General features: G+C 41.6%; 1 protein-coding gene across 3 annotated transcripts in view; it reads right to left on the reverse strand.

Moving 5' to 3' along the window:
• Nucleotides 1–17,539, reverse strand: part of LOC126291698 (ectonucleoside triphosphate diphosphohydrolase 5) — a 53,137-nt gene that overhangs the window by 24,827 nt on the left and 10,771 nt on the right. For all 3 annotated transcript variants that reach the window (XM_049985328.1, XM_049985327.1, XM_049985329.1), the window contains exons 4-7: nt 16,366–16,445; nt 8,434–8,577; nt 6,748–6,859; nt 2,189–2,360 (exon numbers count right to left, since the gene is read on the reverse strand). In XM_049985328.1, the coding sequence (XP_049841285.1) occupies nt 2,189–2,360; nt 6,748–6,859; nt 8,434–8,577; nt 16,366–16,445 (508 nt within the window). The remainder of the gene's footprint in view (nt 1–2,188; nt 2,361–6,747; nt 6,860–8,433; nt 8,578–16,365; nt 16,446–17,539) is intronic.

Here is a 17,539-nt window from a genome sequence, read left to right on the forward strand (position 1 = left end):
TCTCCACTGTTGTTCATATTATTTATGGATCATATGTTGAAAACAATAGACTGGCTGGGTGAGATTAAGATATGTGAACACAAAATAAGCAGTCTTGCATATGCGGATGACTTAGTTGTGATGGAAGATTTGATTGAAAGTTTACAAAGTAATATTTCAGGGCTAGATCAGAATGTAAGGACTATGGTATGAAGATTAGCATCTCCAAAACGAAAGTAATGTCAGTGGGAAAGAAATATAAACAGATCGAGTGCCAAATAGGAGGAACAAAGTTAGAACAGGTGGACGGTTTCAAGTACTTAGGATTCATATTCTAACAGGCTGGCAACATAGTGAAAGAACTGGAAGCGAGGTGTAGAAAAGCTAATACAGTGAGGGCTCAGCTACGATCTACTCTCTTCTGCAAGAAGGAAGTCAGTACCAAGACTAAGTTATCTGTGCACCGTTCAATCTTTTGACCAACTTTGTTGTATGGGAGTGAAAGCTGGGTGGATTCAGGTTACCTTATCAACAAGGTTGAGGTTACGGATATGAAAGTAGCTAGGATGATTGCAGGTACTAGTAGATGGGAACAATGGCAGGAGGGTGTCCACAACAAGGAAATCAAAGAAAAACTGGGAATGAACTCTATAGATGTAGCAGTCAGGGCGAACAGGCTTATATTGTGGGGTCATGTTACACGCATGGGAGAAGCAAGGTTACCCAAGAGACTCATGGGTTCAGCAGTAGAGAGTAGGAGGAGTCGGGGCAGACCAAGGAGAAGTTACCTGGATTTGGTTAAGAATGATTTTGAAGTAATAGGTTTAACATCAGAAGAGGCACCAATGTTAGCACTGAATTGGGTATCGTGGAGGAATTGTATAAGGGGGCTATGCTCCAGACTGAATGCTGAAAGGAATAATCAGTCTTAAATGACGATGAAAAGAACAGACACACTTTACTATCATGTATTTCCAGAAATAAGAATATGTTAAGTTTTAAGGAACGAACATATTCATACAGATCAGTCTGGTATTTTTTATAATCCCTCATACACAATGGAACTCAAGATGTCTCCTTGATAAATTCCCATGACCTACAACATCAGCATTGGAAGTCACTGTCACAATATGTTAAAACTACACCAGTAGCCTACCATATGTCTCATATACCTTGATCCACACTTCAAATTACCCTGTTAGAATTTTTATTTCTAGTCTACTTCTTTTCCAGATCCTAATTTGTACTTTTCTTCAGTTATCTTTACTTCTGGATGCCAATTCTACTTCTCATCGAAAGATCTTTCTCTTACAAACTTCAGTAACTTAAAGAGTGCCTGTTTATGCCAAATCCATAGTACACTAATGAATTGTGCTGATTTAGTTTTACAGACTATTACAGAAATATTTTAATGAAAAATATTTGAGAACCAGTCAAATGCTTAGAGAAAATATTTGTCACAAAGTAAAAAATAAAACAGATTAGCGAAACATTTGATGTGCCGGTTGAGAATATGTCATTCCCTTTCCTGTTATTTGGATTTTCTATTGAAAAACTTGAGACTGAAATTTTTATAATGTAAAGGCCACACAAACGCAGACCACATGGTCTACATAATCCACAAAACAAATATGCTCTAGTTCTCTTTAAAATTTTAAGATTCTAAGCTAAACACCGAACTTTAAATTCTCAGCAGGCTCTTCATTTGCTGTAGGCTATTTCAAGTATCATTCGAGGGGTGCGTCAAATATTTCTGTAATCTATTTTATTTCTTACTCTTAGACAAATCATTTTACAAAACATTTGACTATTTGTTTATTCATTTTCTTCCATAAAGCAGGAGCTTTTATACACCTCATTAGCTTTACTATAAACTTTTGTTTATGAAATGTCATGAATTTAGTATTCAATTTAAAGGAAATCATTTTGACATTTAATCCTCACACCAAAGTGATTTTTTTGTGAGTAAAACAGCTAGGCCTTGAAGAGAGAACCTTTTTGATACTTCATTTACATAGCTGGCAGCAGCTGCTTGTGAAATGCTGCAATTTTTCCTCAGATCACTATTTTCCTTAGTTATGCTGATTACTTCCTAGCAATTAAATTTGTTTCTCCAAAACTAGATCTCATGTTTGTCAGTTTAATACTGGTCTCATTTCTCTCTGTTGAAATATTTGATCAAAAAATAGGCCCAGGATAAATGTCTTACCTGTTAGTATATACAGACAGACTTTGCCTGAAAGCGGAGACTTTGTGAAGCAGCTCTGACCTTGCCTCCTTCAGTGTTGTGTGGTCTGTGGGGGCAAATGTGATCTGTGTCGAGCCTCCACCAAGGTCCAGTGCTGCCACAGTACCATCACCCCCACTTCCACCCAGCCGGTCTGTAACGAAATTAGGAACAACATAGTTAATGGCCAGAGATTTGGTGTAAGTGCAAAATGATGACAGCTAAGTCTCAGGACACTGAGTGTTGTGATGGTCTTCAGATGACAGACTGCGCAGTTGTTTGTGAAGTATCATGGGCAATAGCAAAAAATAAAGACAATTCACTATCAAGCTGTGATGTCAAACTATAAGATGTCAAAAATTGTTTTCCCACAATGTTGTTGTTGTTGTTGTTGTTGTTGTTGTTGCTGCTGCTGCTGCCGCCGCCTTCAGTCCAGAGACTGGTTTGATGCAGCTCTCCATACTACTCTATCCTGTGCAAGCTGCTTCGTCTCCCAATACCTACTGCAACCTACTTCCTTCAGAATCTGCTTAGTGTATTCATCTCTCTGTCTCCCTCTACAATTTTTACCTTCCATGCTGCCCTCCAGCACTAAATTGGTCATGCCTTGATGTCTCAGAAAATGTCCTACCATCTGATCCCTTTTCTAGTCAAGTTGTGCCCAAAACTTCTCTTCTCTCCAATTCTATTCAATACTTCATCATTAGTTATGTGATCTACCTATCTAATCTTCAGCATTCTTCTGTAGCACCACCTTTCAAAAGCTTCTATTCTCTTTTTGTCTAAACTCTCTACTGCGACCATAAGTTATTTTGCTTCCCAAATAGCAAAACTCATCTACTACTTTATTTAAGTGTCTCATTTCCTAATCTAATTCCCTCAGTATCACCTAATTTAGTTCGACTACATACCATTAGCCTCATTTTGCTATTGTTTATGTATATCTAATAACCTCTTTCAAGATACTGTCCATTCTGTTCAACTGCTCTTTCAGGTCCTTTGCTGTCTCTGACAAAATTACAATGTCATCGGCAAATCTCAAAGTTTTTATTTCTCCTCCACGGATTTTAATTCCTACTCAGAACTTTTCTTTATTTCGTTTGCTGCTTGTTTAATATACACATTGAATAACATTGGGGATAGGCTACAAACTTGTCTCATTCCCTTCCCAACACCTGCTTCTCTTTCATGCACCTCCACTCTTATAACTTACATCTGATTTATGTACAAACTGTAAATAGCCTTTCGCTCCCTGTATCTGACCCCTGCCACCTTCAGAATTTAAAAGAGTATTTCAGTCAACATTGTCAAAAGCTTTCTGTAAGTCTATAAATGCTAGAAACATAGGTTTGCCTTTCCTTAATCTGTCTTCTAATATATGTCATAGGGTCAGTATTGTCTCACGTGTTCAATCATTTCTACAGAATCCAAACTGATCTAACCAGAGATTTGCTTCTAACAGTTTTTCCATTTGTCTGTAAAGAATTCATGTTAGTATTTTGCAGCCATGACTTATTAAACTCACCAAATGGTAGAGTTTTATCAGGGCTGGATCTTCCAAGGCTACCAGTAGTTTCAACGGAATGTTGTCTACCCCTGGGGCCTTTTTTCGACTTAGGTCTTTCAGTGCTCTGTCAAATCCTTCACGCAGTATCTTATCTCCATTTCATCTTCACCTATGTCCTCTTCCATTTCCATAATATTGCCCTCAAGTATATTGCCCTTGTATAGACCCTCTATATACTCCTTCCACCTTTCTGCTTTCCCTTCTTTGTTTAGTACCGGTTTTCCATCTGAGCTCTTGATATTCACACAAGTGGTTCTCTTTTCTCCAAAGGTCTCTAATTTTCCTGTAGGCAGTATCTATCTTGCCCCCAGTGATATATGCCTCTACATCCTTACATTTGTCCTCTAGCCCTCCTTGCTTAGCCATTTTGCACTTCCTGTCGATCTCATTTTTGAGACGTTTGTACTCCTTTTTGCATTCTTCATTTACTACATTTTTATATTTTCTCCTTTCATCAATTAAATTCAATATTTCTTTTGTTCCCAAGGATTTCTACTATCCCTCATCTTTTTACTTACTTGATCCTCTGCTGCTTTCACTATTTCATCTCTCAAAGCTACCCATTCTTCTTCTACTGTATTTCGTTCCCCAGTTCTTGTCAATTGTTCCCTAATGCTCTCCCTGAAACACTCTACAACCTCTGGTTCTTTCAGTTTATCCATGTTCCATCTCCTCAATTCCCACCTTTTTGCACTTTCTTCAGTTTTAATCTACAGCCCATAATCAATAGATTGTGATCAGAGTCTACATCTGCCACTGAAAATGAGTTATACTTTAAAACCTGGTTCCTAAATTTCTGTCTTGCCATTATAGAATCTATCTGAAATCTTCCAGTGTCTCCAGCCTCTTCCATGTGCTCTGTGCAAAATTGTACCAGGTGGCTTCCTCTTTCATTCCTTACCCGCATTCCATATTTACCTACTACTTTTCCTTCTCTTCCATGACTATTAAAATTTCATCTCCCTTCACTATCTGAATAATTTCTTTTATCTCGTCATACATTTCATTTCATAAATCTATTCGTCACCTGCGGAGCTAGTTGGCATACAAACTTGTACTACCGTGGTAGGTGTGGGTTTCCTGTGTATCTTAGTTGTAACAATGCGTTCACTATGCTGTTCGTAGTACATTACCCGCACTCCTATCACACTTTAAACTATGATAGCCGCAATTGCTTTCAAGCTTCAGCTCTCTTTCCAGTTTCAGAGTAAATACATCAGTGCACACACAGTGAAAACTTTTGAGAGCAGTACGACATGAATTCTATGGAATCATTATGTGATGTGCTACATGTGACACAAATTCGTTGGAATAATTACATGATGAGCCACATCATTTTACATAGATGACAAACAATCCTGCATTATTCACATGAATACAAAGTCCTCAAACGAACACACATTGACACCTCATAGTGAACTGTCATCTGAGAAACGCACGTCCAAAATCCAGAGCATGAATAAATACTATTAATAACACCCAACGTGGGGAAAGTTTAAATTTCTAAAATACAGCAGGACTGTTGATACCACTAAAAGAGACTTTTACTGAATGAAGAGGCTTTGTGAAACAAAGAAATTAAACTACACGATACACCTCACATTCACCTGGCTAATTATTCCGTTAGGGCTTTGGGATGCCATTCTGTTAATAAATTCCAAACATATATAATAGGAAAAAACAACGACAAGACCCCAGCTTATTTCTGCTGTGTTAACAGTTGCTGTATTCCAGCATTTGAGTAGTTTCCATCATTTATCAGCTGTGATCACTTCATGTACTGACTGTGTGATAGGTTCTGTTTCCTGTGGGTGCCTAACTTTAATATTTACAATCGGATGCAGCTGAACACTTGCTAATAGCTCAAAGCTGAAACTGCAAATGTGGGATTTACAATAAATATATGTAGTCAATGGCAAATAGGAGTTGTTCCAAAAATAAATTAAAAACACTCATCAAGCAGCTCTGTGAAGTGTCAGCCCTAGTGGGAAGTGGAAGTTCCTCTCATCTTAGCAGCACATAATCTTTGCTGCCCGTCAGGTGTCTCACCGAAGCATCTGGGATATCACAAAGCTATGAGGCATTGGTTTGTCTGGTGCTGTGTCTCAATGAAATGCTTGTCTGTAGTCAAGGCTGCAAACAGCCAGTTAATGCCGATCAGGGGGTAGTGATACACACAACCATTTCTCACAGTCGCGGGCATCAGCAGTGAGTGACAACAGCTACCTATCAAATTTATCAAGCATACATCCCTTTTAATTTCTTCATATCCCAATCTTCTAACCCTTCCATCTGTCAAATTAACGTGCTATTCTGCCAATGGTGTAAGCTCTTATGGCTTTCTCCCAGTTTATCAGTGATTCTCTTCTGTTCTCACACTTTGCAAAGCCTATTTTATACAAGTGCACATCACATCCTAGCGAGTAATTCGGACAACAAACAACTTGCGAGTGGGTTGGTGATGTTGGTAGACAACCGATTTTGCTTAACGTAGTGATCTAAAATCCGGTGTTCGCTGTGAAGTGAGCACGTTCAGAAATGGGAGATAACTGAAGTTGAAGAGAGACAGTGGTGTCGTTTGCTAACGTCATACGATAAACAATTCTCTGTACTTATAGTAATGGATTTTTGTATCTTGCTAATCTTTATTTTATTGCAGCACAATTTGAAGCTTGCACATGGATATGATATTCTTCCTATGAGCTTTCTCCTGCAAGAGAAACCAACTATATGAAAATAAAAATTATTTGTTTTTTTAACATCTTGACAAAAACTCTTACAAACTGTTTGGTGTCTGTACATACACTTTTTCTTGAGGAAGTGAACACTGATGTTTTGAAGTGCTTGGCAGATATGTTGAAGATGAAAAAAATGGTAATTTTGTTGTATATTCCACAACACTGTGAAGAAATATCTCTGGAACATACTTTTACTCATAATTTTAACAAACTAAAGTCAATAAATTGTGACTCACCCATAAGGAAGTTAACAGTGAACCAGGAAAAGAGGCCCTCATCAACCCCATCCATGATGGCCACTGAATTTTCATTTGTGAGGAATGGAGAGGCATCAAAGAGCTTACGAACCTGTAAAAAGAAAGAAATATTGGCACACTTTACTGTATTTATAAGAAAACTCTAAAATACCTTATACCTCTGTTCCAATACTGCACAAAGTAAGTTCCTTATCAGTGAAAAGCTGTAGTTTCTGTACAGCCATCTTCTGATGGCTATATTTATGTGCAATAACAATAATACCTACAGTTGTATGTTTTAGTTGGTGTCTATTTGTGACCAGTTTTGGTGATACAATCCACCATCTTCAGACCCCTCTACAAGCTCAAAGTGTCGATTTTTCAGTGGAAAAAACTCAATCCTACATCTATTAAAAGGTCCAAAATCATTGGTTCACAAAACTTTCATCTTAGGGGCAAACAACAACATACAACACAGGGAAAAGTTTCACAGATTTAATTGATTCTGGGCCTATTTCTAGAAGTACTATGGTGTTTCCCAGTGGAAAACATGATCACGATGAGCAAGCATAGGGGCCTGACGATGGCGAATTGTATCAGTGAAATTGATCACAAAAAATAAAAACTAATACACACAGCTGAAGATATTACTGCACATGAAAAGCTACAGTGTGAAGATCTCTGACCATGCCAGTTTTCTTTCTCACTTCCCATCATTATTGACCCATTAAGCAAAATATATTACAGACACCAGAGACAGTTTCACACATCCATTTCAAACGAATGAGAAAATGCAAACCAATAATAGTCCTGCAAAACAATCACAATCTTAATTTGCTCTCTAGTACTTAGCTCCCTTCTCCTGTAGATGTCTAATGCTTTTTGGTCATTTACATTTTGTTTATGAATACCATCCACCATCGCAATTGCACAAAACTGCATGCAAGACCACTGTTGTTGCACCACTGCCTTTTACTCGGCAGTTCAAACCCATGGACAAGCTAACAAAGTATCACTGTGGGACAGCATAACTGGTCAGGAGGTTTCATTCCAGTGCAAGCACCTCCTCAGTGGTTCGATGTGACTCTAGGAGAAAAATTTATGGAATTCCTGAAAAAGAACCTCGGTAGCATCCTGTGACAAGTTAATCTCTTACAAAGACATTTGAAACATCTATGGACTGAAAGATACAGAAAATTATCACTTGAGCTGCGTGCCTGATATGCTGCTGTTCTACATTCCTCTCAGTTGCCAGTCATTCACTTCACCTCAGCATAACCACTGCATCCTACATCACCAACTATATGTCTTATATACTCCTATCTAGGTTTGTCCCTGTGATTGTATTTTCCTTCCATCTCCACTTCACATACAGTTTTCAGCAAGAACTCAAATCGTAATGAGTGTCGTAAAATATTCTCTCTCTTTTTCTCTCTCTCTAATTAATTAATTACATTCCTCATAAGACATTTGTTCCTTGTCATGTCACTGCAGTACATTGTCATACCTTATTCGAACAACCCAAGCTTGGAATACGACACACAACATACCATCATAATGCCCTACCATAAAACTGCCATAAGTGAAAAATTCACTAAATTAACAAAAAACTGTAAATACAAAAATCCTCCTCACCAACAGCCACAATTAACTCTTCTCATACAAATAATGCTATGCCGCACAAACCTCGTCCAGCAAGGCATTCGCCTTGTCCCCAGGCAGCAAGCGGAGTCCTGCAGTGGCCTTCATGGCGAGTGGTGTGTGTCCCCATTCTTCACGGGGAACAAATGCTTTTGCACGGTCCAAAAGTTCCTGCAGACTTTCAGCACCCTGAAAGTTATTAAATGCATATAGTAGTACTTACATTTTGAAATGGTCAACTCCGTCAATATTATAAATGCAGAAAATTTATATATAAATATTACAGAAAATAAAAACAACTGAAACCTTATGAAAATAAAACTTTATGAAAATATGACATTTGCTGTAACACAAATTAGTCTTTAAGAAGAAACAGCCAGGAGAACAAGCTTAAACATTTCTGCAGGGAAAACCACATTTTTTTCATCAAAAATTCACCCAAATTACTGAAAACATTATTGGCCAAACTGTAAAGGTTAAAAAATTTAATTTCTTGGGAAAATAACTCAAGAAGATGGTTTGGAAAATAGCTGCTGTTGAGGAAAGGATACACAGAACGGCAAAGGCTTATGGTACAACCAAAGACTTTTACAAGGCAAAATGCCTCTAGCAATGCAAAAAATAGGCATTAGAAAAAAAGCAGTGAAGCCAGAATGTGTATATGCAAGCAAATGCCTAGTGTTAAAATATAATTTTGTTAACAACAATTTAAGATAAAAGATAGATTTCTGCTCACTATAAAGATGACACACTGCGCTCAAGAAAAGACACTTACACGTTGGCTTTGGTCAAGGCCTTCTTAAGAAAAGGAATCTCTCTCTCTCTCTCTCTCTCTCTCTCTCTCTCTCTCTCTCTCACACACACACACACACACACACACACACACACACACACACACACACACACACACACACAATTGCCATCTCCTGCAGCTTGGGCTGCACTTGAACTCTCATGTCAAATGGAAGCAGCAATATGGAGGGGGTGGGGAAAGGGAAGGAGTAGCACGGTACAAGTAATGATTAGATAAGAGCGCTGTCTGGTGGAGTTTGCAGGGACTAGACTGCCAACATGCACAGAGTTTGGAGGCAGCAGAGCAGGGAGGTGGAGAGAGGGGAATGGGGAGTGAAAAAAGGAAAGAAGTGGTGAAAGGAAAAGACGGACAGATGCATTGGCAGAGGGTGGCACACAGAGGGTTACATGATCAGAATAGGGAGGAGGCGATAGCACAGACAGGGTGGAAACTGCTGGTTGGAGGGTGCGAGGACAGCAGGTTACCATAGGTCGAGGCTGAGAGAATTTGAGGGCAGAGAATGTGTTGTAAGGAGAACTCCCATCCGTGCAGTTCAGAAAAGTTGATGGTGGAGTGAGGGATCTCAATGGCTCAGGTAGTGAAGTAGTCATTGTGAAATCAAGTGAGTTGTGTTAAGATGCATGTTGTGACACAGGGTAGTCTGCTTTGCTCTTGGCCACTGCAGTAGCCACCAGAAAGATCGCGGGAGGCGCACATAGGCATGGCGCGTCATGGACAGTAGTTGCCGCAAGTAAAGTCCCATCCACCAGAGGGCACGCGAGAATTCGGCCGCGCCCTCTGCCGGCGGAACAACAAAGCAGACAGTTCCCAGTCTACACTATGTGAAGTGCGACGGACAACGTGAACCGTGTTAATACACGGAGGATTTAGTACGGGTTTTTGGTTGAGCAGCAGACGGAGCTCATGGCAACCATGAAATAAGCGCTTCCGGCGTTGCTCTCCACACAGTCTGCCCCAGCACCGTTCCCTCCTCTCTTTCCCCCATATGATGAGACGGTGGAGGATTGGGACGCATATGAACATTGCCTTCGGCAGCATTTCCAGGCATTTCATGTTACCGATGCAGAGGTGTCGTGCTCTTTTCTTGTCTTGGATATCTCCCTCGGTGTATCGAGTTTTGCGGCAGCTAGCGCCATTGCAGGAACCCTCGTCCTTGTCTTTTGACACATTGTGTTCATTGCTGTCTTCCTATTATCACTGCCACACGCATGTTGTGGCAGCTAGGGTCGAGTTCTACCAATGCAAGAAACAGCCCCACCAGTCTTACCGGGCATGGGCTGCTACCATGCACGGTCTTAGTCACAAGTGTCATGTTGTCACAGAACATTTGCGAGAGTCATATGCCTACATTATGGTGCGAGACGTCATTGTTCGTTCGGCCCCTGATAGGGAGGTCCAGCAACTGGCCCTGCAGTTGGAAGACCCTTTCCTTGAGGAAGTCCTGTCTATTGCTCAATCATATGAAGTCTCTCACACCACAGGTCAACAGTTGGAAGCGTGGTGCGACATCGCGGTGGTTCGGAGCGGCGCGGCCGCGTCCACTGCGTCCGGGGTGGACGACTTGCAAGCGGTACAATCCGGCCGTTACGGCCGCTCCCACATGGCACGTAAACAGAGTTCCGACCACCAGCCCCTGTTACCATCCTGTGCGTCGTGCTATATGCATCATGATCTGTCCGAGTGCCCCCAGCGTTGGGCCATTTGTCGCAAATGTAATAAAAAAAGGACACATTGCTAAAGTTTGCCGCTAAACCTCAAAAGAATCTAAGGAAGCAGGTACAGAGGCCATGGCCATTGACATTCAGGAAGTTTCATCGAGCCAGGCTCCCGACGCATCGGCACACAAACTCTTTATTGAGCTGTCGATTCAGTCGCGCTGATTACAACTGCAAGTAGATACAGGTGTGGCAGTTTCCTTCTTGAATGCACAAACTTACTCCGACCTTGGGTCGCCCCAATTGGCGCCAGTTTACAGTTACGGTAAACAGTTGATTTCCCTACTGGGTCAATTCACTACCAACGTTACTTACAAATCAGTCACTCGTCCTCTTACTTTTATTGTCAGTGAAGCGAGCTCCGCTAACCTTTTTGGATTGGATGCCTTTCAAGCTTTCGTTTTTCTATCGCATACACCATACAGTTGGTCTCCGAAGACATTACCTATCAATCATTGGAATCTTTGACCTCTTACTTTAAAGATATCTTTCAGGAGAGCCTGGGGCATGTTTCAGACTTTGAAGCTGACTTAATGTTGAAGGCGTCAGCTCGCTCTGTGCCCTCAGGTAAAAGCAAAGCAAGACCGGCTGACAGCCCTCGGAGTCGATCTTCTCATTTCTTCTAGTGAGTGGGCTTCACCATTCGTTATTGTCAGGAAACCCTCAGGAAAATTACGTCTTTGTGGCGATTTCAAGGCCACCATTAATTCCCAAGGGATAGGCCCTTGCCTCGTTCTGATGAATTGTTCTCCGGCGTGGTGGGAGGCCAATATTTTTCTAAAATCGATCTTTCAGAGGCTTATCATCAGATACCACTTGATAAGGACTCCAAACGGCTGGCGGTCGTCAACACCCCATTTGGCCTTTACCAATATCAGTGATTGGCCTTCGGAACATCCAGTGCCCCGACGATATTTCAGGGTTATCTTGAGCATGACACATTGACAATCCCTCATTGTATTAATTACCTGGATGACATAATTGTCACAGGCCGCAGGATGAAGGAACACTTGCACAACCTTCGAACCCTCTTTCCCAAATTCATGTCCGTGGGCCTGTGTTGCAACCGGCGTAAATCGAACTTCTTCCAACCGTCCATTGAGTATGTGGGCTACACCATCTCTCGGCACGGCGTCCAGCCGCTAGGAAGTTTGGTTCAAGATATCATCAACCTTCCGGGTCCCGCTTCATTGAAGGAGTTACAAGCTTTTTTAGGTAAGATTGCCTATTATCCCTGGTTCATTCCCAGGGCTTCCACCATAGCCCGCCCCCTGTACGGCATTCTGCGCAAGGGTGTTCCTTTTGATTGGTCGCCTGCATGCGAGCGAGCGTTCACCCCGTTGAAGGGCCTCCTCACGTCAGCGCCTTGTTTGGCTACTTTTAACCCCAATAAGCTGTTGGTCCTGGCTACAGATGCTTCGCAGTATGAATGAGGGCGATCCTGGCCCATCGCAAAGCGGATGGCTCCGAGCAGCCACTGGCATTTGCGCCTAAAACTCTTAGTCCTGCGCTGGTCCATTACTCCCAGGTGAAAAAAGAGGCTTCGGCCATTGTCTATGCTGTTACCATGTTAAACCCTTTCTTGTATGGCATGAGGTTTCAGTTAATCACTGACCATAAGCCATTAATATCGTTATTTGGCCCCGCCTCTCAGATTCCGGATAGAGCAGGCCTGCAGAATGCAGTGCTGCACCTTGTTCCTCTCTAAGTACTATTATGACAGTCATTTTCGCCCAACCAGACAGCATGCCATCGCCGAGGCTCTTTCCCATCTTCCGGTGGACCCGGATCTTAAGTTCGATCAGGAGGAGATTAGTGTTTACATTTGGATGTGGTGTCCCACCAAGCGGTTGATGGCTTCCCGATCACTAGTTCTAGAGTCGCCAGGGAAACAGAAGCTGACCCGGTTCCCCGGCAAGTAGTTCACCTTGTTCAGCAGGAGCGGTCGTCCCAACATCCAAGCCGGGCCTCATACCCTCTTCGTGATTATTTTGTTCTACGAGACTGCCTCTCAGTCTTGGAAGGAGTTCTCCTTCTGGCTACCGATGACACAGCTACTCGCGTGGTTGTTCCTGCAAGTTTGTGAAGGGAAGTCCTCACGTTATTACATGAGGGGCACTGGGGTGTTTCCCGTACCAAAACCTTGGCTTGCAGACATGTGTACTGGCCAGTATTGACAGAGAAATTGAGCACTTGGTGGCCGCCTGTTCCCAGTGTGCGAGCCAACCCTCAGCGTACTGGGCAAGGGGGTTATTGGCACTACAGGTACATTATCCCTAGATGGCCAAGTTTTATGGAAGGGATTTTTTTGTGCGAAAAAGGGTCACAGCTGTAAAACGCAGGTACTGATGGTGGTTGATGGGTTTAATGTGGACAAAGGTATGGATGGAACCATCAGAGAGGTCAAAATACAGGAAGGTGGCACAATATGCTGAGGAGGACTAAGTGAAGCAGATGGGAGAGAAGGTGGTGGTATGAAGAAATGAGGTTAGTGTGTCTTGGCCACATGACCAGCTCATGAAGATATCGTCAATGAACCTGAGCAAGACAAGGGTTTGGTGTATTGGAAGACTAGGAAGATCTCCACTCGGGCATAGTTGACTGCCACGTGGGTGCCCATGGCTATGCCACAGATTTGTTTGTGTACTTTCCCTTAAAAGGCGAGTAGCTGAGAGTTAGAATAAGTTAGTAAGTGTACAAGAAACGAGGTAGTGGGTTTGGAGTCTGAAGAACATTGGGAAAGGTAGTGTTCAACAGTGGGTAAGACTATGGTCATGAGGGATGTTGGTGTAGAGGGAAGTGGTGTTAACAGTGACAAGTAGGGATCCAGAGAGTAAAGGGGAGGGGATTGTGGAGAATTGGTGAAGGAAGTGGTTGGTATCTTTGACACGGGAGGCTAGATTATGGGCAATTGGTTGGAAGTGTTGGTCAATGAGGGCCAAAATTCTTTCAGTGAGGGCACAATAACCAGCTACAATGGAGCTGAGTTTTGTGGGGAGCATGATTGAGGTGGGTGTGTAGTATATCATAGAGGTGAGGAGGAAAATGGATGCAGGGGAGGGGCTCTGGGAAAGGCAAAAGGCTTTCAGCAGGGACTGGAACTTATGTTGGACTTACGTGATAGGATCACTTTGGTCGAGTTTATAGGTGGAGGAGTCAGATAATTTGCAGAGCCTTCAGATCTGTAGTTGCTGTTCATAACAACAGTGGTGGAACCTTTATCTCTTCTCCTTTTTTAGCTCCAGATTCCCCCTCCCACTTTTGCCATGCCCGCCCTCAGCTCCACGTCCCACAGCCTCCCGATGCTGCATCCATTGGCAGTCTAGTCCTTGCACGCTCCACCTAACAGCACTCTCCTCTTCCCCTACCAGTAGCCTTCTTCCCCTTCTCTGCCCCCTCCAGACTGCTTATTCCATTCTATGTGACAGTTGCAATTCAGTCTGAGCTGTCAGAGATGGCGATCTTGTGTGCATGAGATGTGCTTGCTTTTGTGTGTGTGTGTGTGTGTGTGTGTGTGTGTGTGTGTGTGTGTGTGTGTGTGTGTGTGTGTTTTTCCTTTTCTGAAGAAGGCTTTGACTGAAAGCTAATTTGTAAGTGTGTTTGTTGTGCCAGTCTGCAACTCAAAGTGACACCATTACAGTGAGTAGCAATCTATCTTTTCCTTATATTGATGCTACAACCTGGAGTTTCCATTGTATAATTTAGGTAAATTAGAAATATTAGAAGAATGAATCATTATGACAATATTAGGCCCATGAAATCTACACAAGGTTTTAAATTATTTAGTAGTAATCAAATTTATTGAAACATTGAAGACATGAGGAATACCGAGGAAAAGAGGACTTATTTATTCGGCATTTATGTCACATGAAAGCTCACAAAGATCTTCAAATATCTGTTGTATAAGAAGTTAATAAGAAGTTGGATCCATGAAATTAAAAAGGGTTTAGAAAAAAATGTTATAAAAGCTGAAGAAACAACTGACGGATGTGTTTAGCGGTGTTGAACATGGAAGGATTCCAAGGTAGAAGAATGGGGGAAAGAAAAACCAGGTATCAAGGGGTCAGATGATTATGATTGGTTTGTGGGGCATTCAACTGTGCAAGTATCAGCACCTGTACTAATTCCCAACTTTTGCTCAGTCCAATCTTGTCACTTTCATGAATGATGAAATGATGAGGACAACACAAACACCCAGCCATCTCAAGGCAGGTGAAAATCCCTGACCCCGCTGGGAATCAAACCCAGTCAAGCAGTCAGAACACAGAGAGGAAAAAACATAGTGAACAGATGAAAGAGTACAGGAAGAAAAGAAGACATCAATGAATAAGGAGTTAAAATTGGCATGTCGTCCTTAGTTGGCCCATCTAAGAGTGTGGTGGGGTGGGGTAGGAGGTAACAGGTGGAAGAAGGGGGGGTGGGGGGGGTGGGGAGGAGGGGTTATGAATAGCCTTACAAAGAAGTAAAATCATGTGTACTACAGTTGCCTGGCTAGACATTTTTAATAATATCCCTTTATTAGTGTGCCTCCGTAGCTCAGTAGAGGATCGGGTTCAACTCCTAGCACTGCCACGTATTTTTTCTGAGTTTTTAGTACAGTAACAAGGTGCACTCAGCCTCTTGATGCCAACTGAGGTGCTCCTTAAAACAGAAGCAGTGACTCCATCACCAAAAAAGGCGACATGGCCGGAAGAGCAGTGTGCTGATCCCCTATCCCTCCATTACTGGACTCGATGATGCCATTGGCAGAGGATGGCGTGGCCATCGGTCAGTCCTGATTGCTCCACGAGAGCCAGAAAATGAGTCATTGCTTTGCCTTTGAATATTAGAGTTTGACCACATTGTTGTAGAACATTAAAAGCAAGTGTAAAACAAAGGCAACATTTTGACTGCCTTTGCCACAACCCTCTTGAGGCAATGATAGGACAAGGACCGGTGCAAAGACAGTCAAAATGACAATATTGGTTCTTTCCTTCTTTTTTTGTTTTAGTAAATGATATAGCCTTATACCCAAATGACCATGGAAGTCTATGAGCTGACATCACTGCAACACGGTAAAAGTAAAACAAGGAAAGGATAAGTGGTGAAGAGACAGGTAGAGAATTAAATGGTCAGAACCGACATTTGTGAGTCTGTCATTAGAAAGTGTTTCAACAACAAATGGCTGGAGAAAACTGTTTAAATTGAGTGGATAGTGTGAAAATAGTATGTTTGAACACACATTCTATTTCCTGCCTGTTGTGTACCTGTTGAACACCTAATGAGCAGTGAGAAGGAAATGGGATGACATCTAATTTCTGCTACGAGTTCACACCTTGGAAATATTATAGATATTTCCAAGATAGCTCATAAATTAACTTGTGGGAATTTGCTCTACATCAGGCACCTGTCAGAGATAAGATACTTTGAGGTGATACTGGAATGATGTCAGAATCATGTATTACTCACCTTCACAGGATTATCAGCAAACGACGAGAGGCCAGGTTTCACCTGGACAAACAGCTCATCGTCCAGTTTTAGATTCTTATCTGTATATGATAACACACATATTATACAAGTGCAGTTGCTTTACACATAAATATAACAAACTACATGGTATTAAGAGTTATACAAGAATATCTTCCCAACAGAAACACTAGACTGTTATACAAGTGTGCACACACCCTGGCAAATTGTACACAGTAAAGCGTAATGTGAAACTGAAATCTTTCATCACAGTGTTGGCTTATTTCAACCAACTCCTCCACGACCCACCCTCCACAACTACTTTCCTTGGAACCTCTACCAATAATAATAATAATAATAATAATAATAATAATAATAGCAGCAGCATGAGAAATGATTTTATTCTTTTTCCCACTTCTTGTCTGTCCTGCTTGTGTTATTGGACTCGCATCTTTTTCATCCCTTTAACAGTGGCTTCCTTAGGTTACAGGTCACAAATTAATTCATTTTGGCAAAGTCTGACTACAGCCAGACTAAAATTTCTCCATAGCTGATATCTCACTGGCTACTTTTAACTCAGTTCCTTCAATCAGAGATTGTGATATCATGTGGAAAATGTACATTGTAACAATGAGCCAAAACAAAGCGACAATTTACTTGCAAAGCAGCTGATGCACTCAGAACATGCATCATCTAATAACCGAAATGCCGAGTCCCACTTGCGGGCTATTTGGCTACAACCTGACACAGTAAAAGAACATCGGAATGGACCTTAGCCATGGAGATGCCATTGGTAACACAGTAAAGCATCATCACCATTAGCATCATACAAGATTCTGCACTGTTAACATAGATTTTTTTAGTGGGAGTGTGGGAATTTAGAATCCATAGCACTTTGCTAGTAAGCCATTCGTATTGCTTTGGCATAACTACAAACATTTGGTATGTTTTTCCCTGTGTTCTCCCTTTTAACATTAAGTTGTGTTATGACCATTTTGTTATCTGTGTGCAATAAATGTGTGTGTTCCAACTGAATACTGTCTGTAAATTACTCTGCTAACAAGATATTAAAACGGGCTTCAAATAAGACTACCATGTCTTGATTTTAAGGTGCTGACAATGCAATGTGGGATATTATTTTGAGCCAACTGAGATAGTAATTTTTTCCCATCATTAT

Source organism: Schistocerca gregaria, chromosome 9, assembly GCF_023897955.1.
Source record: "Schistocerca gregaria isolate iqSchGreg1 chromosome 9, iqSchGreg1.2, whole genome shotgun sequence".
NCBI classification, from domain to species: Eukaryota; Metazoa; Arthropoda; class Insecta; order Orthoptera; family Acrididae; genus Schistocerca; species Schistocerca gregaria.